Source organism: Aspergillus wentii, assembly GCF_001890725.1.
Source record: "Aspergillus wentii DTO 134E9 unplaced genomic scaffold ASPWEscaffold_1, whole genome shotgun sequence".
NCBI lineage: Eukaryota > Fungi > Ascomycota > Eurotiomycetes > Eurotiales > Aspergillaceae > Aspergillus > Aspergillus wentii.
Window position 1 is genome coordinate 1,168,500 of NW_024467832.1, and position 16,343 is coordinate 1,184,842.

The 16,343-nt window shown below is 50.9% G+C and overlaps 9 protein-coding genes across 9 annotated transcripts; 4 read left to right on the forward strand and 5 right to left on the reverse strand.

Moving 5' to 3' along the window:
• Nucleotides 1-508: 508 nt before the first annotated feature.
• Nucleotides 509-3,048, forward strand: kexB (kexin kexB; the record flags this gene model as incomplete). Its single annotated transcript, XM_040830004.1, has 2 exons — nt 509-2,256; nt 2,313-3,048. The coding sequence occupies 2 exons, from the start codon at nt 509-511 to the stop codon at nt 3,046-3,048; spliced, it is 2,484 nt and encodes an 827-aa protein (XP_040694111.1).
• Nucleotides 3,049-3,951: 903 nt separating this feature from the next.
• ASPWEDRAFT_33832 (uncharacterized protein) lies at nt 3,952-5,506 on the forward strand. Its single transcript, XM_040833873.1, has one exon. The coding sequence runs from the start codon at nt 4,052-4,054 to the stop codon at nt 5,105-5,107; it is 1,056 nt and encodes a 351-aa protein (XP_040694112.1). The 5' UTR covers nt 3,952-4,051; the 3' UTR covers nt 5,108-5,506.
• On the reverse strand, nt 5,433-6,263 carry ASPWEDRAFT_33834 (uncharacterized protein). The gene has a single exon (XM_040833874.1). It carries the CDS (start codon nt 5,791-5,793, stop codon nt 5,590-5,592), a length of 204 nt encoding a protein of 67 aa, XP_040694113.1. The 5' UTR covers nt 5,794-6,263; the 3' UTR covers nt 5,433-5,589.
• A 374-nt stretch (nt 6,264-6,637) lies between these two features.
• On the forward strand, nt 6,638-8,244 carry ASPWEDRAFT_47269 (putative ubiquinone biosynthesis monooxgenase (Coq6); the record flags this gene model as incomplete). Its single annotated transcript, XM_040836932.1, has 2 exons — nt 6,638-6,809; nt 6,881-8,244. The coding sequence occupies 2 exons, from the start codon at nt 6,638-6,640 to the stop codon at nt 8,242-8,244; spliced, it is 1,536 nt and encodes a 511-aa protein (XP_040694114.1).
• Nucleotides 8,245-8,517: 273 nt separating this feature from the next.
• On the reverse strand, nt 8,518-10,127 carry ASPWEDRAFT_47270 (histidine--tRNA ligase; the record flags this gene model as incomplete). Its single annotated transcript, XM_040836933.1, has 2 exons — nt 8,518-8,793; nt 8,847-10,127. The coding sequence occupies 2 exons, from the start codon at nt 10,125-10,127 to the stop codon at nt 8,518-8,520; spliced, it is 1,557 nt and encodes a 518-aa protein (XP_040694115.1).
• Nucleotides 10,128-10,552: 425 nt separating this feature from the next.
• ASPWEDRAFT_215259 (uncharacterized protein) lies at nt 10,553-11,742 on the reverse strand. The gene has a single exon (XM_040832289.1). It carries the CDS (start codon nt 11,653-11,655, stop codon nt 11,053-11,055), a length of 603 nt encoding a protein of 200 aa, XP_040694116.1. The 5' UTR covers nt 11,656-11,742; the 3' UTR covers nt 10,553-11,052.
• On the reverse strand, nt 11,742-12,313 carry ASPWEDRAFT_215316 (uncharacterized protein). The gene is made up of 2 exons (XM_040832290.1): nt 12,245-12,313; nt 11,742-12,184 (listed from the first exon to the last, which is right to left on the reverse strand). Exon 2 carries the CDS (start codon nt 12,087-12,089, stop codon nt 11,829-11,831), a length of 261 nt encoding a protein of 86 aa, XP_040694117.1. The 5' UTR covers nt 12,090-12,184; nt 12,245-12,313; the 3' UTR covers nt 11,742-11,828.
• Nucleotides 12,015-12,719, reverse strand: ASPWEDRAFT_33838 (uncharacterized protein). The gene is made up of 2 exons (XM_040833875.1): nt 12,237-12,719; nt 12,015-12,184 (listed from the first exon to the last, which is right to left on the reverse strand). Exon 1 carries the CDS (start codon nt 12,703-12,705, stop codon nt 12,478-12,480), a length of 228 nt encoding a protein of 75 aa, XP_040694118.1. The 5' UTR covers nt 12,706-12,719; the 3' UTR covers nt 12,015-12,184; nt 12,237-12,477.
• An 821-nt stretch (nt 12,720-13,540) lies between these two features.
• On the forward strand, nt 13,541-16,147 carry creB (ubiquitin C-terminal hydrolase CreB; the record flags this gene model as incomplete). The annotated part of the gene is made up of 4 exons (XM_040832364.1): nt 13,541-13,573; nt 13,723-13,863; nt 13,927-13,940; nt 14,023-16,147. 4 exons carry the CDS (start codon nt 13,541-13,543, stop codon nt 16,145-16,147), a joined length of 2,313 nt encoding a protein of 770 aa, XP_040694119.1.
• Nucleotides 16,148-16,343: the final 196 nt, after the last annotated feature.

Below are 16,343 nucleotides of genomic sequence, written 5' to 3' on the forward strand. Positions count from 1 at the left end.
TACTTCGGCACGATCGTCATATAAGGCCCCAGAAGCAGTATGAATAAAGAAGGCCAAAAAAGTGGAATACCAGCATTTATTGAAAGAAATATGAAGAATAGATGGTAGAAGACCTTTCAAGCCATCCTCTCCTCGAAGGCGAATTAATTTGTTGAGCGGCTTTCCCTTTGCAGATCTCTCTTTGCTCTCTGGGGCTTTTCAGGAGACTTGCGTATGTCTTTTTCGTAGGGGCAGAAAAGCCACTCCGCAACCACCCAAGCTGCAACTGCTGTCAGCGTTCACCTTTTGTGTAATTAATATCCTCGCCTCTCGCTCTTCTTCTTTTACTTTTCTTCTCTTATTCATTCTTCCAGTCCATCCGTCACCATCCGAATTTGTGGGTTCCCTGTTTGCCGTCGAGGGGTCTGGTACCGCTCTCGTTCATGGCAATCTAACTGCCTCCAAACTGTCCTTCCCCAACGCCTCTCTTGAGAGTGGCGCTCTTCTTGCCCACTTCATTGCGTTCGCCATGCGCTTTTTTGGTTGTGTAGCAGTGGCCTTGAGCTTCTTAGGTTCTGCGTCCGCAAATATTGTTCCTCGATCGTACGATACTCACGATTTCTTCGCTCTTCACCTCGACAACTCGACGTCTCCGTCTGATGTCGCTCGGCTGCTCGGTGCCCGCCACGAGGGCCAAATAGGAGAACTTCCCGGCCACCACAAATTCTCCCTTGCGAGAGAAGACAGCTCAAATCTCGATACATTATTAGAGGATCTGCGGGTCAGGAGGAAGCTACGAAAGCGTTCGGAAGATGATGCTGCGTCATTAGCCACGAGGGATCCTGGGTTAGATGGTATACTTTGGTCGAGAAAGCTAGCTCAAAAACAGCGGCTAGTGAAGAGAATCCCACCCCCTGTGAAGCGATCCCGGGGAGCTCCTCCTCCGGCAAACCCCGAAGCTGCGCAGATTCAGAAGCAGGTTGCTACTGAGCTTGGAATCACCGACCCGATCTTCAATGAACAGTGGCATCTTTTCAACCCTGTGCAGGTCGGCCACGATCTCAATGTGACTGGTCTTTGGTTGGAGGGAATCACCGGAAAGGGCGTTATCACGGCGATCGTTGACGATGGTTTGGATATGTACAGCAACGATCTCAAGCCCAACTACTTCGCAGAGGGTTCTTACGACTTTAACGACAAAACCCCGGAGCCTAGGCCGCGCCTTTATGATGACAAGCATGGTACAAGATGCTCAGGAGAGATTGCCGCAGCTAAAAATGATGTTTGTGGAGTCGGCGTGGCATATGATAGTCGAATTGCCGGAATTCGAATTCTCTCCAAGGCTATTGACGACGCGGATGAAGCCGCTGCTATCAACTACGGTTTCCAACAAAATGACATTTACTCATGCTCCTGGGGACCTATGGATGACGGTGAGACAATGGAGGCTCCGGGTATTTTGATCAAACGAGCCATGGTCAATGGTATACAGAACGGTCGGGCTGGAAAGGGCTCAATTTTTGTTTTCGCAGCTGGCAACGGAGCCGCATATGGCGATAACTGCAATTTCGACGGATACACCAACAGTATATACAGTGTCACTGTTGGTGCCATCGATCGGGAAGGCAACCATCCAAGCTATTCGGAATCCTGCTCTGCGCAATTGGTGGTCGCATACAGTAGTGGCTCTGGCGATGCCATCCATACCACAGATGTTGGTACCGACAAGTGCTATTCTCTCCATGGTGGAACTTCAGCCGCCGGCCCGCTGGGTGCTGGTACTATCGCACTGGCTCTCAGCGTTCGACCTGAACTGACGTGGCGTGATGCTCAGTATCTGATGATCGAGACTGCAGTTCCTGTTCACGAAGACGATGGCAGCTGGCAGAACACCAAAATCGGGAAGAAATTCAGTCACGATTGGGGTTATGGAAAGGTAGATACATATACCATGGTTCAGAGAGCAAAAACATGGGATCTAGTGAAGCCACAAGCCTGGTTCAACTCTCCGTGGCTCCAGGTGCTACATGATATTCCCCAGGGCGAGCAGGGTCTTGCCAGCACTTATGAGGTGACCGAAGAGATGGTGAAAAAGGCAAACATGGCGCGATTGGAGCATGTTACTGTGACTATGAATGTGAATCACACGCGCCGGGGTGATCTCAGTGTGGAGCTGCGCAGCCCGGAGGGCATTGTCAGCTACCTGAGTACCGCAAGACAATCTGACGATGCGGATAAGGGTTACGTTGATTGGACTTTTATGACCGTTGCTCATTGGTAAGCATATCTACTTTTTCCTTGACTTGGTTGTGCAGATTGCTAATAGAATACAGGGGCGAATCTGGTATTGGCAAATGGACGGTGATCGTTAAAGACACCCGTGAGAATGAATTTACCGGAAAATTCCTTGACTGGCGCCTCAACCTTTGGGGAGAGGCCATTGACGGATCCAGCCAACCACTTCATCCTCTGCCGGATGAGCATGACGATGATCACGATATTGAGGCTGCTCATGTTGCCACGACCAGCGTCGCACCATTACCAACAAAGACTGGGGATGTGACTGCGCCAACCGATGTAATCGATCGGCCTGTAAATGCAAAGCCCACCGAGACATCTGAGCCCACGAACTCCGAAGAATTGGCCACTGAGCCAGCTACCGGCACTGCCCCAACCAACACCGCAACACCGAGCAGCTTCTTGCCTTCATTCCTCCCAACTTTTGGCACATCGAAACGGACCCAGGCTTGGATCTATGCCGCTATTGGGTTCATCATCGTCTTTTTCATTGGCCTTGGCGTGTACTTCCAGGTCCAGCGACGCAAGCGTATCCGCAGCAACGCCCGTGATGACTATGAATTTGAAATGATTGAGGATGAGGACGAACTGCAGGCCATGAATGGCCAATCTGGCCGTACGCAGCGTCGGGGTGGAGAGCTGTACAATGCATTTGCAGGGGAAAGCGATGAGGAACTATTCAGCGATGACGACGACGAGCCTTACAGAGATCGCGGTGGAAGTGATGGAGGGGAACATATGTCGGAGAAGCCATTGTCGGAGAAGCCGTAAAGTACCTAGTTTGATGAATTTGGCTGTTGCCTTAGATTTTGTTATGCGAACTGAGGATGTTTGTTAATATATAGTCAAATTTCTTACGAGAATCTTGATACCAAGGTAGAGATAACTAGCATTGATATTTATTCCATGAAACCCCGTTCATATTCCGTATTATCGTTGTCTGTAGTCGTGGAAATAGTCGCAGACTGTGGCTTTGCAACGATGACGCTGTTGGGCGCTTCTCCGACTCCCCGACTCCAACCATTCATCATCCATTCCTTCTCCACCATTGCTCCCTCCGCAAACCTTCCAACAACTTCCAGGACCATCGCACTATATTCACGTTCAAACGACGTCTACCCTATTGATTCTATCGGATAACCCCTTACATATCACTGAGAAGTGCCGGTCTTCGTTGATTTCCCACCGCCGGATCCCCGTGACGGCGACCCCTCGATGGATCAGCACGACGACTTTGACAGTGTCTCATGGAGACATGACCCAGACAGCGACCTCTCCCGACCCACGACGTCGGGAACCGATGCTGAAGACGAACATGCATTCAATCACGATGTCAATGGCAAGAGGAGGATGAGCTCAGCCCACGAAGAACCGCAGGCCGGCCCGCTGGCTGATGCTGTCGACTTGGCAGGAATCGGGGATGGGGAGCTGGAGTGTCGGGTCGATACTCCTTTGAAGGAAAACGATGGCACTAAAGATGCGTACATTTCGTATCTCGTTACTACAAATGTGGGTTTGGCCTTTTCTTGCGTTTCCCGATGATGATGGTGGTGGTGGAGGTGATGATGGCCCCTCCCCTCCAAGTTCGGGTGTCTAAGCAAGTGAAACTTGATCCAAATATTGACTGGGACTGTCAATGCAGACCGATTTTAAATCCTTTCAAAAGCCGGAATTTACCGTGCGCAGGCGCTTTACGGACTTTTTCTTTCTATACAAGACGCTCTACCGGGAGTACCCTGCCTGCGCCGTTCCGCCGCTGCCGGACAAGCACAAGATGGAATATGTGCGAGGAGATAGGTTTGGATCTGAGTTTACCACCAGACGGGCCTGGTCGTTGCACAGATTCCTGAAACGCTTGACCTTGCATCCTGTCCTTCGCCGAGCTCCCTTGCTGGCTATCTTCTTGGAGTCCCCGGATTGGAATGCGCACATGCGGCTGCGGTCGTCTCGCAACAACAGCACCTCCGACAGCAGTTCAACGACTGGCATCTTTGACAACTTCACTGATTCCTTTGTGAATGCATTTACCAAAGTCCATAAACCGGACCGACGGTTCATTGAGGTCCGGGAAAAGGCAGACAAACTGGAGGAGGACCTGAACCATGTGGAGAAGATCGTGGCCCGGGTTGCCCGTCGGGAAGCGGATTTGGAGACCGACTACAACGATCTTGCGACACAGTTTCGCAAGCTGGTACCGTTGGAGCCGGATGTGGAGGTGCCGTTACAGGTTTTCGCTGCGTCGGTGGAGGAGACGGGGCGTGGACTCAAGACCCTCAAGGACCACACGGACCAGAACTACCTGGGCTCACTGCGCGACATGACATCCTACATCACCTCCCTCAAGGCGCTTCTCAAGACGCGCGAGCAGAAGCAACTAGACTTTGAGGCTCTGGTTGACTACCGCAACAAGGCGGTCGCTGAGCGGGACTCGCTGGCTGCCAATCCGTCCTCCTACTATGCTTCCAACCCGTTGACCTCCTCCCCGGCCTCGTTCATCCGCTCCAAGATGGAGGACATGCGTGGTGTGGATCATGAGCAGTCGCGCCGGGAGCGTGTTCGAAAGCTGGAGCTCCGCATTGACGAGCTTACCCGTGAAGTGGACTCTGCCAAAACCACATCGGAGATGTTCGACGAGGAAGTGGTCCGGGAGGTTGCAGACTTTGAGCGCATCAAAGCAGTTGAATTCCGGGACACTCTGGGGGCTCTTGCTGAGAAGCAGATCGATTTCTACCAAGGCGTGCTGAACACATGGGAGAGGTTTGTCGCCGAGATGGACGGCGATGAAGGTGAGGGAGGAGCCGGGCCAGATACTCAGGATGATGGACGGTAATTCAAAAGGGTGGGATGGATGAAACTGGACTTTTGTCACTGTTGTTTTATTTGCTTTAGGGTGTCATTTTTATGATATTGGAGAAAACGGAGGGTGCAACGAATGATGATGCTTATTGCTTTTTTTTTTTTTTGTTTCTTGTTAATGGCAGCCACTATGGCCGATCCATACCCACAGTAAATATGAATGCGCTTGTATTTTCACCTATTATTAAGAAATATTCTTCTGGATCATCGAACAAGGTATCAAGGTATATCAATTTCACACATCTCTACTCTGGTTTGGATTTCCCCCCGGATTGAATCTCCACGCACTCAAAATCCACTGGACTTGGCTCACTCTGCGGATCGGAGATGGCGGGGTCGTTGGCTCGGGTTTTGAGATGTCGAGCGCGTTCCTAGAGAATCAGTGTCAACCAAAGACAGGCAGAGAGCATTGGAATATGAAGTCATAAATGATCGGGAGCAATAGAGAACAGGCAGCTATACCTCTAGATACACCTGGTTGGGCGTCTTCTCCGTCATCTTCCCACCCCCGACCAGCTGCAGGTAAATCTCGTGGTCATACCCGATCGAGACAGGATTTTCGCACGGGGATTTGCATGGTTCAAGTTGTTTTGCAGCAAAGTTGGCGCTGAGATGGACGGACTGAGATCCGATGGGTTTGGTGGTGGTGGTATTGGACATGGGGGGCGTGTGTTGAGATGGGATGTACTGTGCTCTGGGAGGTGGTGAGTCGGTGACAGGGAATCTGGTTGATGTTGATATAGCAAATTAAATGGCCCTGATATAAGTGTCGACCGAGTGGATATTGGGCGGGTTATAATCATCAGGGCGATTCAGGGTCAAAGGACTGAATGGACTGAATGAATGTCTACGCCACGCTCCAGTGGGTTGGCTGCAGTGCAAATCATCCAGTGGCAACGATGCGTTTCGCCCGGCTGAAGCGGATGATGTGCATGTCTTGGATGGTGTTTCTTTTTCGTGTTTTTTTATCTTCTAGAATATGGGGAGGATAAAAATATCCTTCTGACTGTGTTGACGTCTGGAGATGCTGGGAACAACTCCTTGAGGGTCGTCTTCTCTTATCCAGTGGGCGTCCACACCGGATCCTCCCGACTGCTGAGTCGAGATACGGGATGACCTGAACTGCTGTGCTCCCTGGACGCTCATCAGGTCCTTTATTTATCCTCATCCTAGATGTAACAGTTCATCATGGGATTATTGTAGCACTGGTGGTGGCGGAGTTGCAGACCGCGTCATGCAATCACCGTGGCAGGACTTCAATTTCAAGTTGGAGTTGCCCGAATAGGATAAGATGATAGGCATGATTTTAAGGCTGTATCGAATAAACTATTATTCTATCATCTCTTTGAAATTAAGTCACTAGCTTGATTGTTGTAGCTGGAGTTGTTGCAGTCGCAGCTGTAAACAACCCGGAGGCGGTGTTTGCTGTGTTTGCATCGACAGCCTCAGCATCGCCGGCTTTCCTCGTCTTCATCCCGATTTCAACCCCCGCAACTCATCCACAATGCGTTTAATTTCCCGGTCGGCGCTTCGTCCGTATGTCTGTCCGTCCTGTCGCTCTGGAGCTGTCTCAGGGCGGAGGAGATTTGCCTCCAAACCGGACCAAACCCCTGACATTTACGATGTAGTTTGTGTCGGAGGTGGTCCTGCAGGCTTAGGGCTATTGGCAGCTCTCCGTATGAATTACCCATGTGCCCTTGTCAATTCGCGCTAATCATGCCTGGATGATGCTGACTTCAGTATACAGGAGCTTCGCCAGCTACCGCCCATCTCAAAGTTGCCCTCGTTGAGACCCAGGACCTCCGCAAAGCCCGATCATGGAATCTCGAATCGCACCAGTTCTCCAACCGGGTCAGTAGTCTGACGCCGTCCTCCGTTTCGTTCCTACAGAAGATTGGTGCTTGGGAATATTTGGACACGGATCGGATCCAAAAATACCAGGAGATGAAAGTCTGGGATGGAGAGACAGGGTCGCGGATATCTTTTGACTCGTCCGCGGAGACCTCACCATTCGAGGATCTCCGCACCGTCGCGACCATGACGGAGAACGCCAACCTCGTTCGTGCGCTTTTGTCCCGCATTGAAGCATCGGGCGATGAAAACGTCTCCATCTTTTCCAACGCTACTGTTTCGTCGATTGAGAATGGCGCTGATCAGCCCGATGGACCGGATCTATCAGGCTGGCCGGTCCTCACGGTCTCTCCGACTGGCCCGGCAGCCTCATCAGCTCAGCCTTCTCGTATTGCAGCTAGGCTTTTGGTCGGTGCGGATGGCATCAACAGCCCCGTCCGGTCGTTCGCCGATATCAAAACTGATGGCTGGGACTACAACCGACATGGAGTAGTTGCAACCGTCTCCCTCTCGGAGCCCGACCAGGTTACTTTCCCGATTGGCACGAGAACTGCCTACCAACGCTTTTTGCCATCGCTTGGAGGCCCGATTGCTTTGCTTCCGCTTCCCAACAACAATGCTACTCTGGTGTGGTCCACTACCGTCGAGAATGCCGCTTACCTGAAGACTTTGTCACCCAAGGCGTTCATTGCCATGGTTAACGCCGCGTTCCGTTTGTCCATGACAGACCTCAAGTACATGATGCGCATGGAACGCCCGGCAGCCTCGATTTCGGATGTCGAAGACCCACATGAAAGTGAACTCACTTGGCGACTCCAGCACACCCCTCAGCCCTCCCAAATCCCTCCCTTGGCCACTGGTATCCAAGAGGGCAGTGTTGCCTCATTCCCTCTCCGCTTCAGACACGCATCAACATACATCTCGCCCCGTGTGGCTTTGGTAGGCGATGCAGCCCACGTGATTCACCCCCTCGCTGGACAGGGTCTCAATCTTGGCATGGGCGATGTCGCCTCACTCTCCAACACAATTGAATACGCCGTCAGCCACGGAATGGACGTCGGAGATATCCTCACTCTTGAACGATACACTGCAGAACGGTGGGCAGTCAACGCCAAGATCGGCGGTGCCTGTGACGTGCTGCACAAGCTCTACAATGTCCCCGGTAACGGACCTGTTGCATGGGCACGAAGTCTCGGATTGGACGTCATCGATCGGTTACCTTTTGTCAAGGGATTCTTGATGAAGAACGCTGAGGGTTAAGTTGGACTGTTTTATTATACTGTGTAGTTTTATATACTGCTATTCCATGCAACCCCATCTTGTATTATTATCAAACAACAACAGAACAGTGATAAATTAAAAAGAAATAATATATTTGATTGATCGACATATCACTCCAAGATTTTCGACTGCTATCTAAACTGGGTATTTGGGATTCCTTTTGCCCTCCGTATGCTTTTAAAATGCCATATCATATTTTTTGAACGAAAAAAGAGCCATGATCTATTTATTTGATTTAAAAGTGATGCGGTTTTAAACCTCCACACCCTCAAGCTGTTGTGTAACAGCCGCCACATCGACCGTTTGCTTCTTGGCCAGTCTGCTCTTGACTTCATCAGCAAGTGTGGTCAGCTCGACCAACACGCCCTCCTTTTCGGGGTGGCCATCTGGGAGACCCATCTCCTTGACGCGGACCTTGCCGGCGGCAAGCTCCTCTTCACCCAGGATGACGGCGAAGGGGATACCGCCTTGTTCGGCAGCCTTGAATTGTTGGGGGAGCTTGGGCTTGAGTTTATAGGCGAATTCAGCCTGGTTTATATTAATTAGTTGCGTCTTTGTAAAAGGAGATAAATGTTACATACCTTGATACCGGCGTTCCAGAGGATCTTAGAGACGTCCATACGCTCCTTTAGCATACCGGTGAAGCCCTTACCACCGAAGGCCATGACGAAAGCATCGACCTCGCTGTGACGCAAGGTCTCGGCGCTCTGATCGCGCTCAATGCGAGCCTTTGTGATGGAGAAGATTCGGTCGACACCAAACGACACACCAACACAGGGAATCTGAGCCTTGGGCAAGAACATGCCAACCAAGTTATCGTAACGGCCACCAGCAGCGATACTGCCCACACCCAGGGTGGGGTCATTGGATCGGTCATCATCCTCCAGGTTCTTGGACTTGTCCTTCTTGCCGGACTTTTGCACTTTTTGGGCCTCGGGGGCGGAAGACTGGGCTGGGGGTGCGGAGCCCTCGGTAACGACTTCGTAGATGACACCTGTGTAGTAGTCCAGACCACGGGCCAAAGACATGTCAAAAGAGATGTTTTCAAGAACGCCAAAGGCCTCCAGGTAATCGATGAGCAGGCCCATTTCCTCCAGGCCAGCCTTGGCGGACGCGTTGGCCGTCAATTCCTCATTCTGCAACAGCTTCTCGAGCAGATCCCGAGTACCCTTCTGGAGGACAAATGTTTCAATCTTGTCGGCCACGGCGCCGTCAAGACCCTTCTCCTCGACCATCTCCTTGCGCACATCGGCCCAGGGCATCTTATCCAACTTATCCACGGCACTGGAGATGGGACGAATCTTGTCCTCAGGCACACCACACACCTGGAAGACACCGTCCAGAATCTTGCGGTGGTTGACCTTGATGCTGTAGCGGTTCTGCCAGCCGAGCTCTTCAAACACCTCGGAGACGATTCTGAGAACCTCCGCATCGGGCACCATGGGGTCGAAGGTACCGGCGATATCAAAATCGCACTGGTAGAACTCCCTCATGCGACCCTTGCTGACGGCGGGCTGGTCCCGACGGTAGACCTTGGCAATGTGGTAACGCTTCATGCTGCGCACGTCTGGGTTCATGGCGAGCCAACGGGCAAAGGGGACGGTCAAGTCGTAACGGAGGGAGCAGATCTCACCACCCTGGTCCTGGAGGTCGTAGATGAGCTTCGAGTCCTCACCATACTTGCCGGCGAGGATCTCGCGCAGCTCGAAGACAGGGGTATCGAGGGCGGTACCGCCATGGCGCTTGAAGACATTGGCGATGGTGGTAAAGATGCGATCGCGGAGGAGGGCATCGGAGCCCGACCAATCCTTGGTGCCCTTGGGGGTCTTGAGGTTGAAGGTAGCCTTGTTATCCTTGGGCATTGTGTCTATCGGGGGCGCAGGATGGAGGGATGTGTAGGAGGAAGAGTGGCGGCGATGGTGGGGGATGGTGGGGTCGTGAATCGCCTTGAGGGCTGTTGCCGTTGGGCGGAAAACCGCTCTGCTGCTGCTGTGACGGCAGGTCGTCAGGCCGGGGGAGACAACAGACTGGCTAGGAAAAACAATTGCTCGTCGTGCAGAGCGTGTCAATCGGAATGAACGAATGGTCTGCATCCAGAAGATCTCGTATTAAAAATTAATTTTAAAAGTATTATTCTATATCACCCCTTTCAAACTGGCCAGTTCGGATCCGGCCTTTCTGACTCAGTCTGGATTTTTCTGATATGCTGCTTATTCCGGTTAGTTTGGCCGATCCCGTGATATTAGGGCTGCACTTGAGGGCAGATCATGTGATATCGATTGATATGGACGTTTCTTGCAAAACATCTTTGTTTCTCTATGATGTTTTGAATTGATAAAAGGATAACCTATCTAGCGTTGGTCATAGCATGATCTGGTCATGAAGAAAGACTATCGCGAGGTGAAGTATCGCTATTCCAGGCTATAGAGCCGAGTTTTGTTCGAGTTATCCTGACTCTCTATATGCCATTTTCTGTGTTAATGGGCTAAGATTATTAGGTTTCTATTTCAAGTAAATAGTTCCTTCCTACTAATAGGCCAATAATACAGAACTCATAGTACATCGGGTCGGTTCGGACCTCCAATTTATAGATTTTGAAAACGTTCTTATTGAATGCTTGTCTGTTACTACATACATAGCATGGAAACGAACCTAGCCCAGCTGGAACAATGTAGAACTTGGACTGTGGGTGGATAACCACTGCCGGACTGCCAGAGAGTTGACAGGCTGTATAAGATATCCGCACTGTGATAGTAGACTTTAGTATGAGGCATATACTTTCTGCCATCATCCTCGCGTAGTGGAAACATAGTTTGTTGTTTGTATAGAATGGTATGATGACTTCAGGGTGATCTGAGAGCAGCAGGCACTCTGGCATGCCATGATGTCAATGCCGATCTGGAATCCGGGGATAGAGGCATCAACGTCACTGCCAGTGCCAAGGAATCTCTGCTGAACAGTGCACATACCCATAAAGATAGAGTGACGGAAAGTTAGAACATCTACTAAGCGCTTGCTGGTAGCACTATGACTATGGAGTACAGGGAACTGCGCATAGTAATACAGGACAGAACATTCGTTTCTGTTCGTTCTCTCTTGATTCGGAGGACTGCCGTTGCCCCACAGATTACCGGATGATGATTGGATCAACTGTCCCACGGGAAAAAGCGGGGTGGCACATGGCCCGAAGGCCCCGAAATCCGAACGCGCAACTCGCATTCGTCGGCCGCTCACAGTCAGGCTAAAAAGCGCCCCATCAGGACAATGGAATTCCCGTGGCCCGCGTGGGGTGTCGCTGCCAGAAATGGAGTGGCGCAGGGGACGCCGGCCAATCAGGGCTCTGGCCTGGGCTGGACCCATGGCTGGGTTTGATCGCTTGACCTCAACCATCCATTTGAGAAAATGACCAGAATCCGTGGAATCATGCTGTTTGGTTGTGGTTGTGGGTTGAGGGTTGTATTGCGGGAATTATTATTCTCATAATGGTATGAATGAGATGATAGGGAAGATGGATACAGGACATGCCATGCAAGACAGATCTGGAAATCGACACGAGCGCTAGTTCACTCCGTCTCCAGACCAAAAATCTTGGGGTTCACAGAACCATGTGGGGCTGGATGAAAATCTGCGATTGGCTGCTGACTTGAACCTTGCGTTTCCACGTGGCTCGAGCGTCTGTCGTTTCTGTCTGTCTTTTTTGTTGCCTGAGGTTGTGATGTATTATCGAGTACTAGTAACAGTAGTATCCAGCAATAAGCAAATAGGCTCACTTTACCTGTATCTCTGGTATTCTTCATCAACTGCCAGCAGGAAATGAACTGCATATCAGGGGTAGAGTTATCGCCAAGGAAGCCCGCATGGCGCCCACGGACCAGTGCTCCATCGCCATGACCGCCTGTCGCGCCGGGTAATTGTGAGTCTACGCCTCCGTCAGCAGTTTGATTATTAGAGAATGACGAGTGATTGACAACTTCAAAACCTGGGGATAATGGAGATCTTCTGATTCAGCGGTGTTTAAATCACTCTTAACAGAGCTAATCCGTCGTCGTCCCCTGCATATCGCTGGATTTCTTTGCTGCCTTCGAGGTCGATAACCGATGTCACCCGCCGGACTGAGACAGTGTACTAATTCCGGAATTAGGCCTTGGAGATAGGTTACTTACCACTGGTGTTTGTTTTATTCTTTAATATTATTATTAATTTCCACGATGATCAAGGCTTCATTCTGGCGCCTGGAATCTCCGCATTTTCTCGACTTTTTCGATTACTCGATGTTGTGGAGTAACACAATAATGACTGGTGGACGGAGTATACGGAGAGGAGATTATGTCGTAGCGACTGCTCCACCCCAGCGGTATTTTCTAACTGCGGAGGTTGATGAATAACTGGGATGGCTGAATCTCTGGATGATAAAATAATCATCATGGTCATTAGCATCATCGTGACTGTGGCAGTGGTGTTGTCTTGTGTTGCAGTGTAGTCAAGCAGCAGCAGCAGCATCATCAGCCCACGTAATAAGAGAGCTTAGAAGGATAGCCTGCGGGGGGCAACAGCCTGGCTCGTTAATTATGCTTCCCATTATCTGTTCATTTAATAACGACCAGATGATTCTCATTTAATTAAACTACAATCAACTCCTCCTCCTATCTGTCTGTCTTTCTTTCTTTCTTCTATTCTATCTTCGCCTCCACCTCTGTCGCTCGGGCCCGCACACCCGCCCTCCGTCATAGCAACTAACCAACGAACAACTCCCCATCGTCTTTCTTTTCCCTCATTCTCATTCTCCTCCCTCTTCCCATTCTCATCTTCTCATTCTCTCCTTTCTCCCTCAATCGCCAACTTTACTTCCCACTCTTTCAATTCCTCCCCTACGGTCATGCTCTCCTAGCTCTGCGCGTCTTCTCTCTCGACTCCGCCCTCTCCGTTCCGCCCCATTCTTCTCGAGGCTTCCCTCCTGGCTGGTATCCGCGGGCCCGTGAAACCTTATGCCGCCGACACCTCGACGTTTCAGACTCGTGCCTTGCCCTCGATTGTCCCAAGCGATTAATTCCAACATTTCTCGCGGCTCAGTTTGACTTGTTGCGCAACTACTCTATCATCCCCCGTCTCGCTATCGAATCTACCGTTCTCTGCCGATCGCATAATACATCCATCGTCATTCGCGCGTGCCTGAGTCTCTTGTACCCCCAGGCCTTCGGTCCTGGCCCCGGCTTCTTCCCCGCAGTAGCCACCAGATGAAGCTGAATACGATCAATCAAAACTTCTGGTGATCACCATGGGGTCGTTCCTGAGGAGTTTCCGGAGCAATGTAAGGCCCCTTCTTTGGTTCTCCGTCGGCTTTCTCGGTGGCGGACTTGGGTGCCTTTTCCACTGCAGCACCGAGGAAAGACGCTGCCTTACACTTCATGCGCCACGTCAGACTTGCGATAATACAATGCTAACCCTTTCTTCGCTCAGAATGCGAATCCGCCGCCGGTCGGGGCGACTCCCGCAAGGAAGGAGCCTCAGCCTCCTCCGATGACTCCCTTAGAGAAGAAGTTGTTGGACATGGGCCCGATTCGGCCAGATGGGAGTGACAAGTTTTTTGGGATGGAAAATGTGAGTGTGTTTCGGTATGCTGCCTTCAGGCGATTCTATTTTTACTAACTTTGTACCTGTCAGTACGGTAATACCTGGTAAGTCGCTTTTTGTGTCTGAAATCTTACGAAACATGTTTTTTTTTTTTTTTTTTTTGGCTGACAGCTCGCTTTGATGCAGCTATTGTAATTCGATACTCCAGTGCCTCTACTACTCTGTCCCATTCCGAGAAGCTGTCATCAATTACCCCACACGAACACCCATCGAAAGCTTAAAAGCAGCATTAGCAAAGACTGTTCATTATCCAGATCCCGTCGCTCAACAGGAAGCAGAAGCACAGGCTGAAAGGCAGAAAGCCCTCAATGCTGCACGTCCCGGATTGCCCCCAAACCCCCAGCAAAAGCCCGAAGACAAGGATTCGCCAGAATACAAGAAGAAAATGGCTTTGCAGACCCTCCCCCTCCTGGAAACGAAGAACAATGCCACCAGTTATGGCATGTCCGAGTCGCTTTTCACCTCTTTGAAAGATATCTTCGAGTCCGTCGTTGGAAGCGATTTGCGGATGGGCATCGTCCGACCACAGCAGTTCTTGGATGTTCTCCGACGTGAGCACGAGATGTTTCGAACCGCCATGCACCAGGATGCCCACGAATTTCTGAATCTTTTGCTCAATGAAGTCGTCGCCAACGTCGAGGCGGAAGCTTCCAAACAACCACAGATGGAGAAGAGTCTTCCGCCAACAGAAAGCGCCGAATCCTTTGAATTGACACCAAGCTCTGGCTCCAAAACCCCGAACACTACTCGGTGGGTACATGAATTGTTCGAAGGAACCTTGACGTCCGAAACCCAGTGTCTCACGTGCGAGAAAGTCTCCCAGCGAGACGAAATTTTCTTGGATCTCTCGGTGGACTTGGAGCAACACTCGTCTGTCACATCATGTCTGAGAAAGTTTTCCGCAGAAGAGATGCTCTGCGAACGTAATAAATTCCACTGTGACAACTGCGGGGGCTTACAAGAAGCGGAGAAGAGGATGAAGATTAAACGACTACCTCGGATATTGGCTCTACACCTCAAGCGCTTCAAATACACCGAGGATTTGCAACGGCTCCAGAAGCTCTTCCACAGAGTTGTGTACCCCTACCATCTTCGCCTTTTTAATACGACAGATGACGCCGAAGACCCAGATCGCCTGTACGAGTTATATGCGGTGGTGGTCCATATTGGTGGTGGGCCGTACCATGGACATTATGTTGCGATTATCAAGACAGAGGACCGTGGCTGGTTGCTCTTTGATGATGAGATGGTTGAACCGGTAGACAAGAACTATGTCCGCAACTTCTTCGGCGACAAGCCAGGCTTGGCTTGTGCCTACGTTCTCTTTTATCAGGAGACCACCCTTGAAGCTGTGATGAAGGAGCAAGAGCAAGAGAACATGGCCTCGGCTACAGGCACCGCAGACGCGGCTGATACCGCCTCCAAGCCAAATGGCGTTTCACAGCTCAACTTGTCTCAAACCTATAGCGGATCACAAGTCCCATCACACGACGAACCGAATCGCTTCACCCCCATTCGATCCCCTACTGCGCCTCCGCTCACCACTCACCATGAAGAAGCAGAACCAGATCGTCCTTTATCACAACCTTATGCAACCGCACGTCCCCCTACACGGCCCTCTATTCCTCCCATACCCGAAACACCTGGGACCCCTCTTAGCCCCAAAAAGAGTGATGTACAGACCAGAAAGGAACAGGCCAAGGAAGAGAAGGAGCGGAGACACGCTGAAAAGGAGAAGCACAAGAATGATAAACAGCGTCGGAAGGAAGAAGAAATCAAATCCCGGGAAGACAAAAGACGTGAAGAAGCCGAGCTGAGGGCTGCTCTCGAGGCAAGTAGAGCGTCCAAGGTTGATGAGGATCGGCGCCATGCTCCTGAGCCTGGGAAGGAAAGCGATTCGCCCAAGAAACCCGGAGGGCTCAACCGGTTAAGACGTGGCAGCAAGAGCATCAGCCATAGGCTGAACAATCATAAAGATCATCGAGGGTCATCTTCTGATATCCCAGGGCCGTCTGTCCCAGAGAAAGCAGCTCCCATCCATGCTCCTGCTCCCGCTCCTCCTGCCAGTGCTAGAACTTTTGAGCATCCGGCCAGGAGTGCAACAGCACCACGACCGATGTACTCGAACAAGCATAATGTTCGAGAGGAAGAGCGGGCGGACACTTTCAAAGATCCCAAGCATGAGCGATCAGGACATGGGAAATGGAGAAGCTTCAGTCTCCGGAAGAAATCATTCAGCATACTCTCCTGACTATTTTAATACCATGTGTTCCCCCACCATGGTTTCATCTTGTCACATCTATCTGCCCTTGTGTCACAGATATGGTGTTTGCACATAACATGCGAAATTCTGTCGTACATATTTTCCTCGATGTATCATCAGTTTTTTCTCCCTTCGCTCTCGACCATTCCTCTCATGAGGCTGTCTTATTTACCTTTGAGATTCG

Coding starts and splice junctions, on each gene's coding strand:
- ASPWEDRAFT_33838 (XM_040833875.1), bottom strand. CDS start 12,705: ATGATGCTAATGACCATGATGATTATTTTATCATCCAGAGATTCAGCC.
- ASPWEDRAFT_215259 (XM_040832289.1), bottom strand. CDS start 11,655: ATGGTTGAGGTCAAGCGATCAAACCCAGCCATGGGTCCAGCCCAGGCC.
- ASPWEDRAFT_215316 (XM_040832290.1), bottom strand. CDS start 12,089: ATGCAGTTCATTTCCTGCTGGCAGTTGATGAAGAATACCAGAGATACA.
- ASPWEDRAFT_33832 (XM_040833873.1), top strand. CDS start 4,052: ATGGAATATGTGCGAGGAGATAGGTTTGGATCTGAGTTTACCACCAGA.
- ASPWEDRAFT_33834 (XM_040833874.1), bottom strand. CDS start 5,793: ATGTCCAATACCACCACCACCAAACCCATCGGATCTCAGTCCGTCCAT.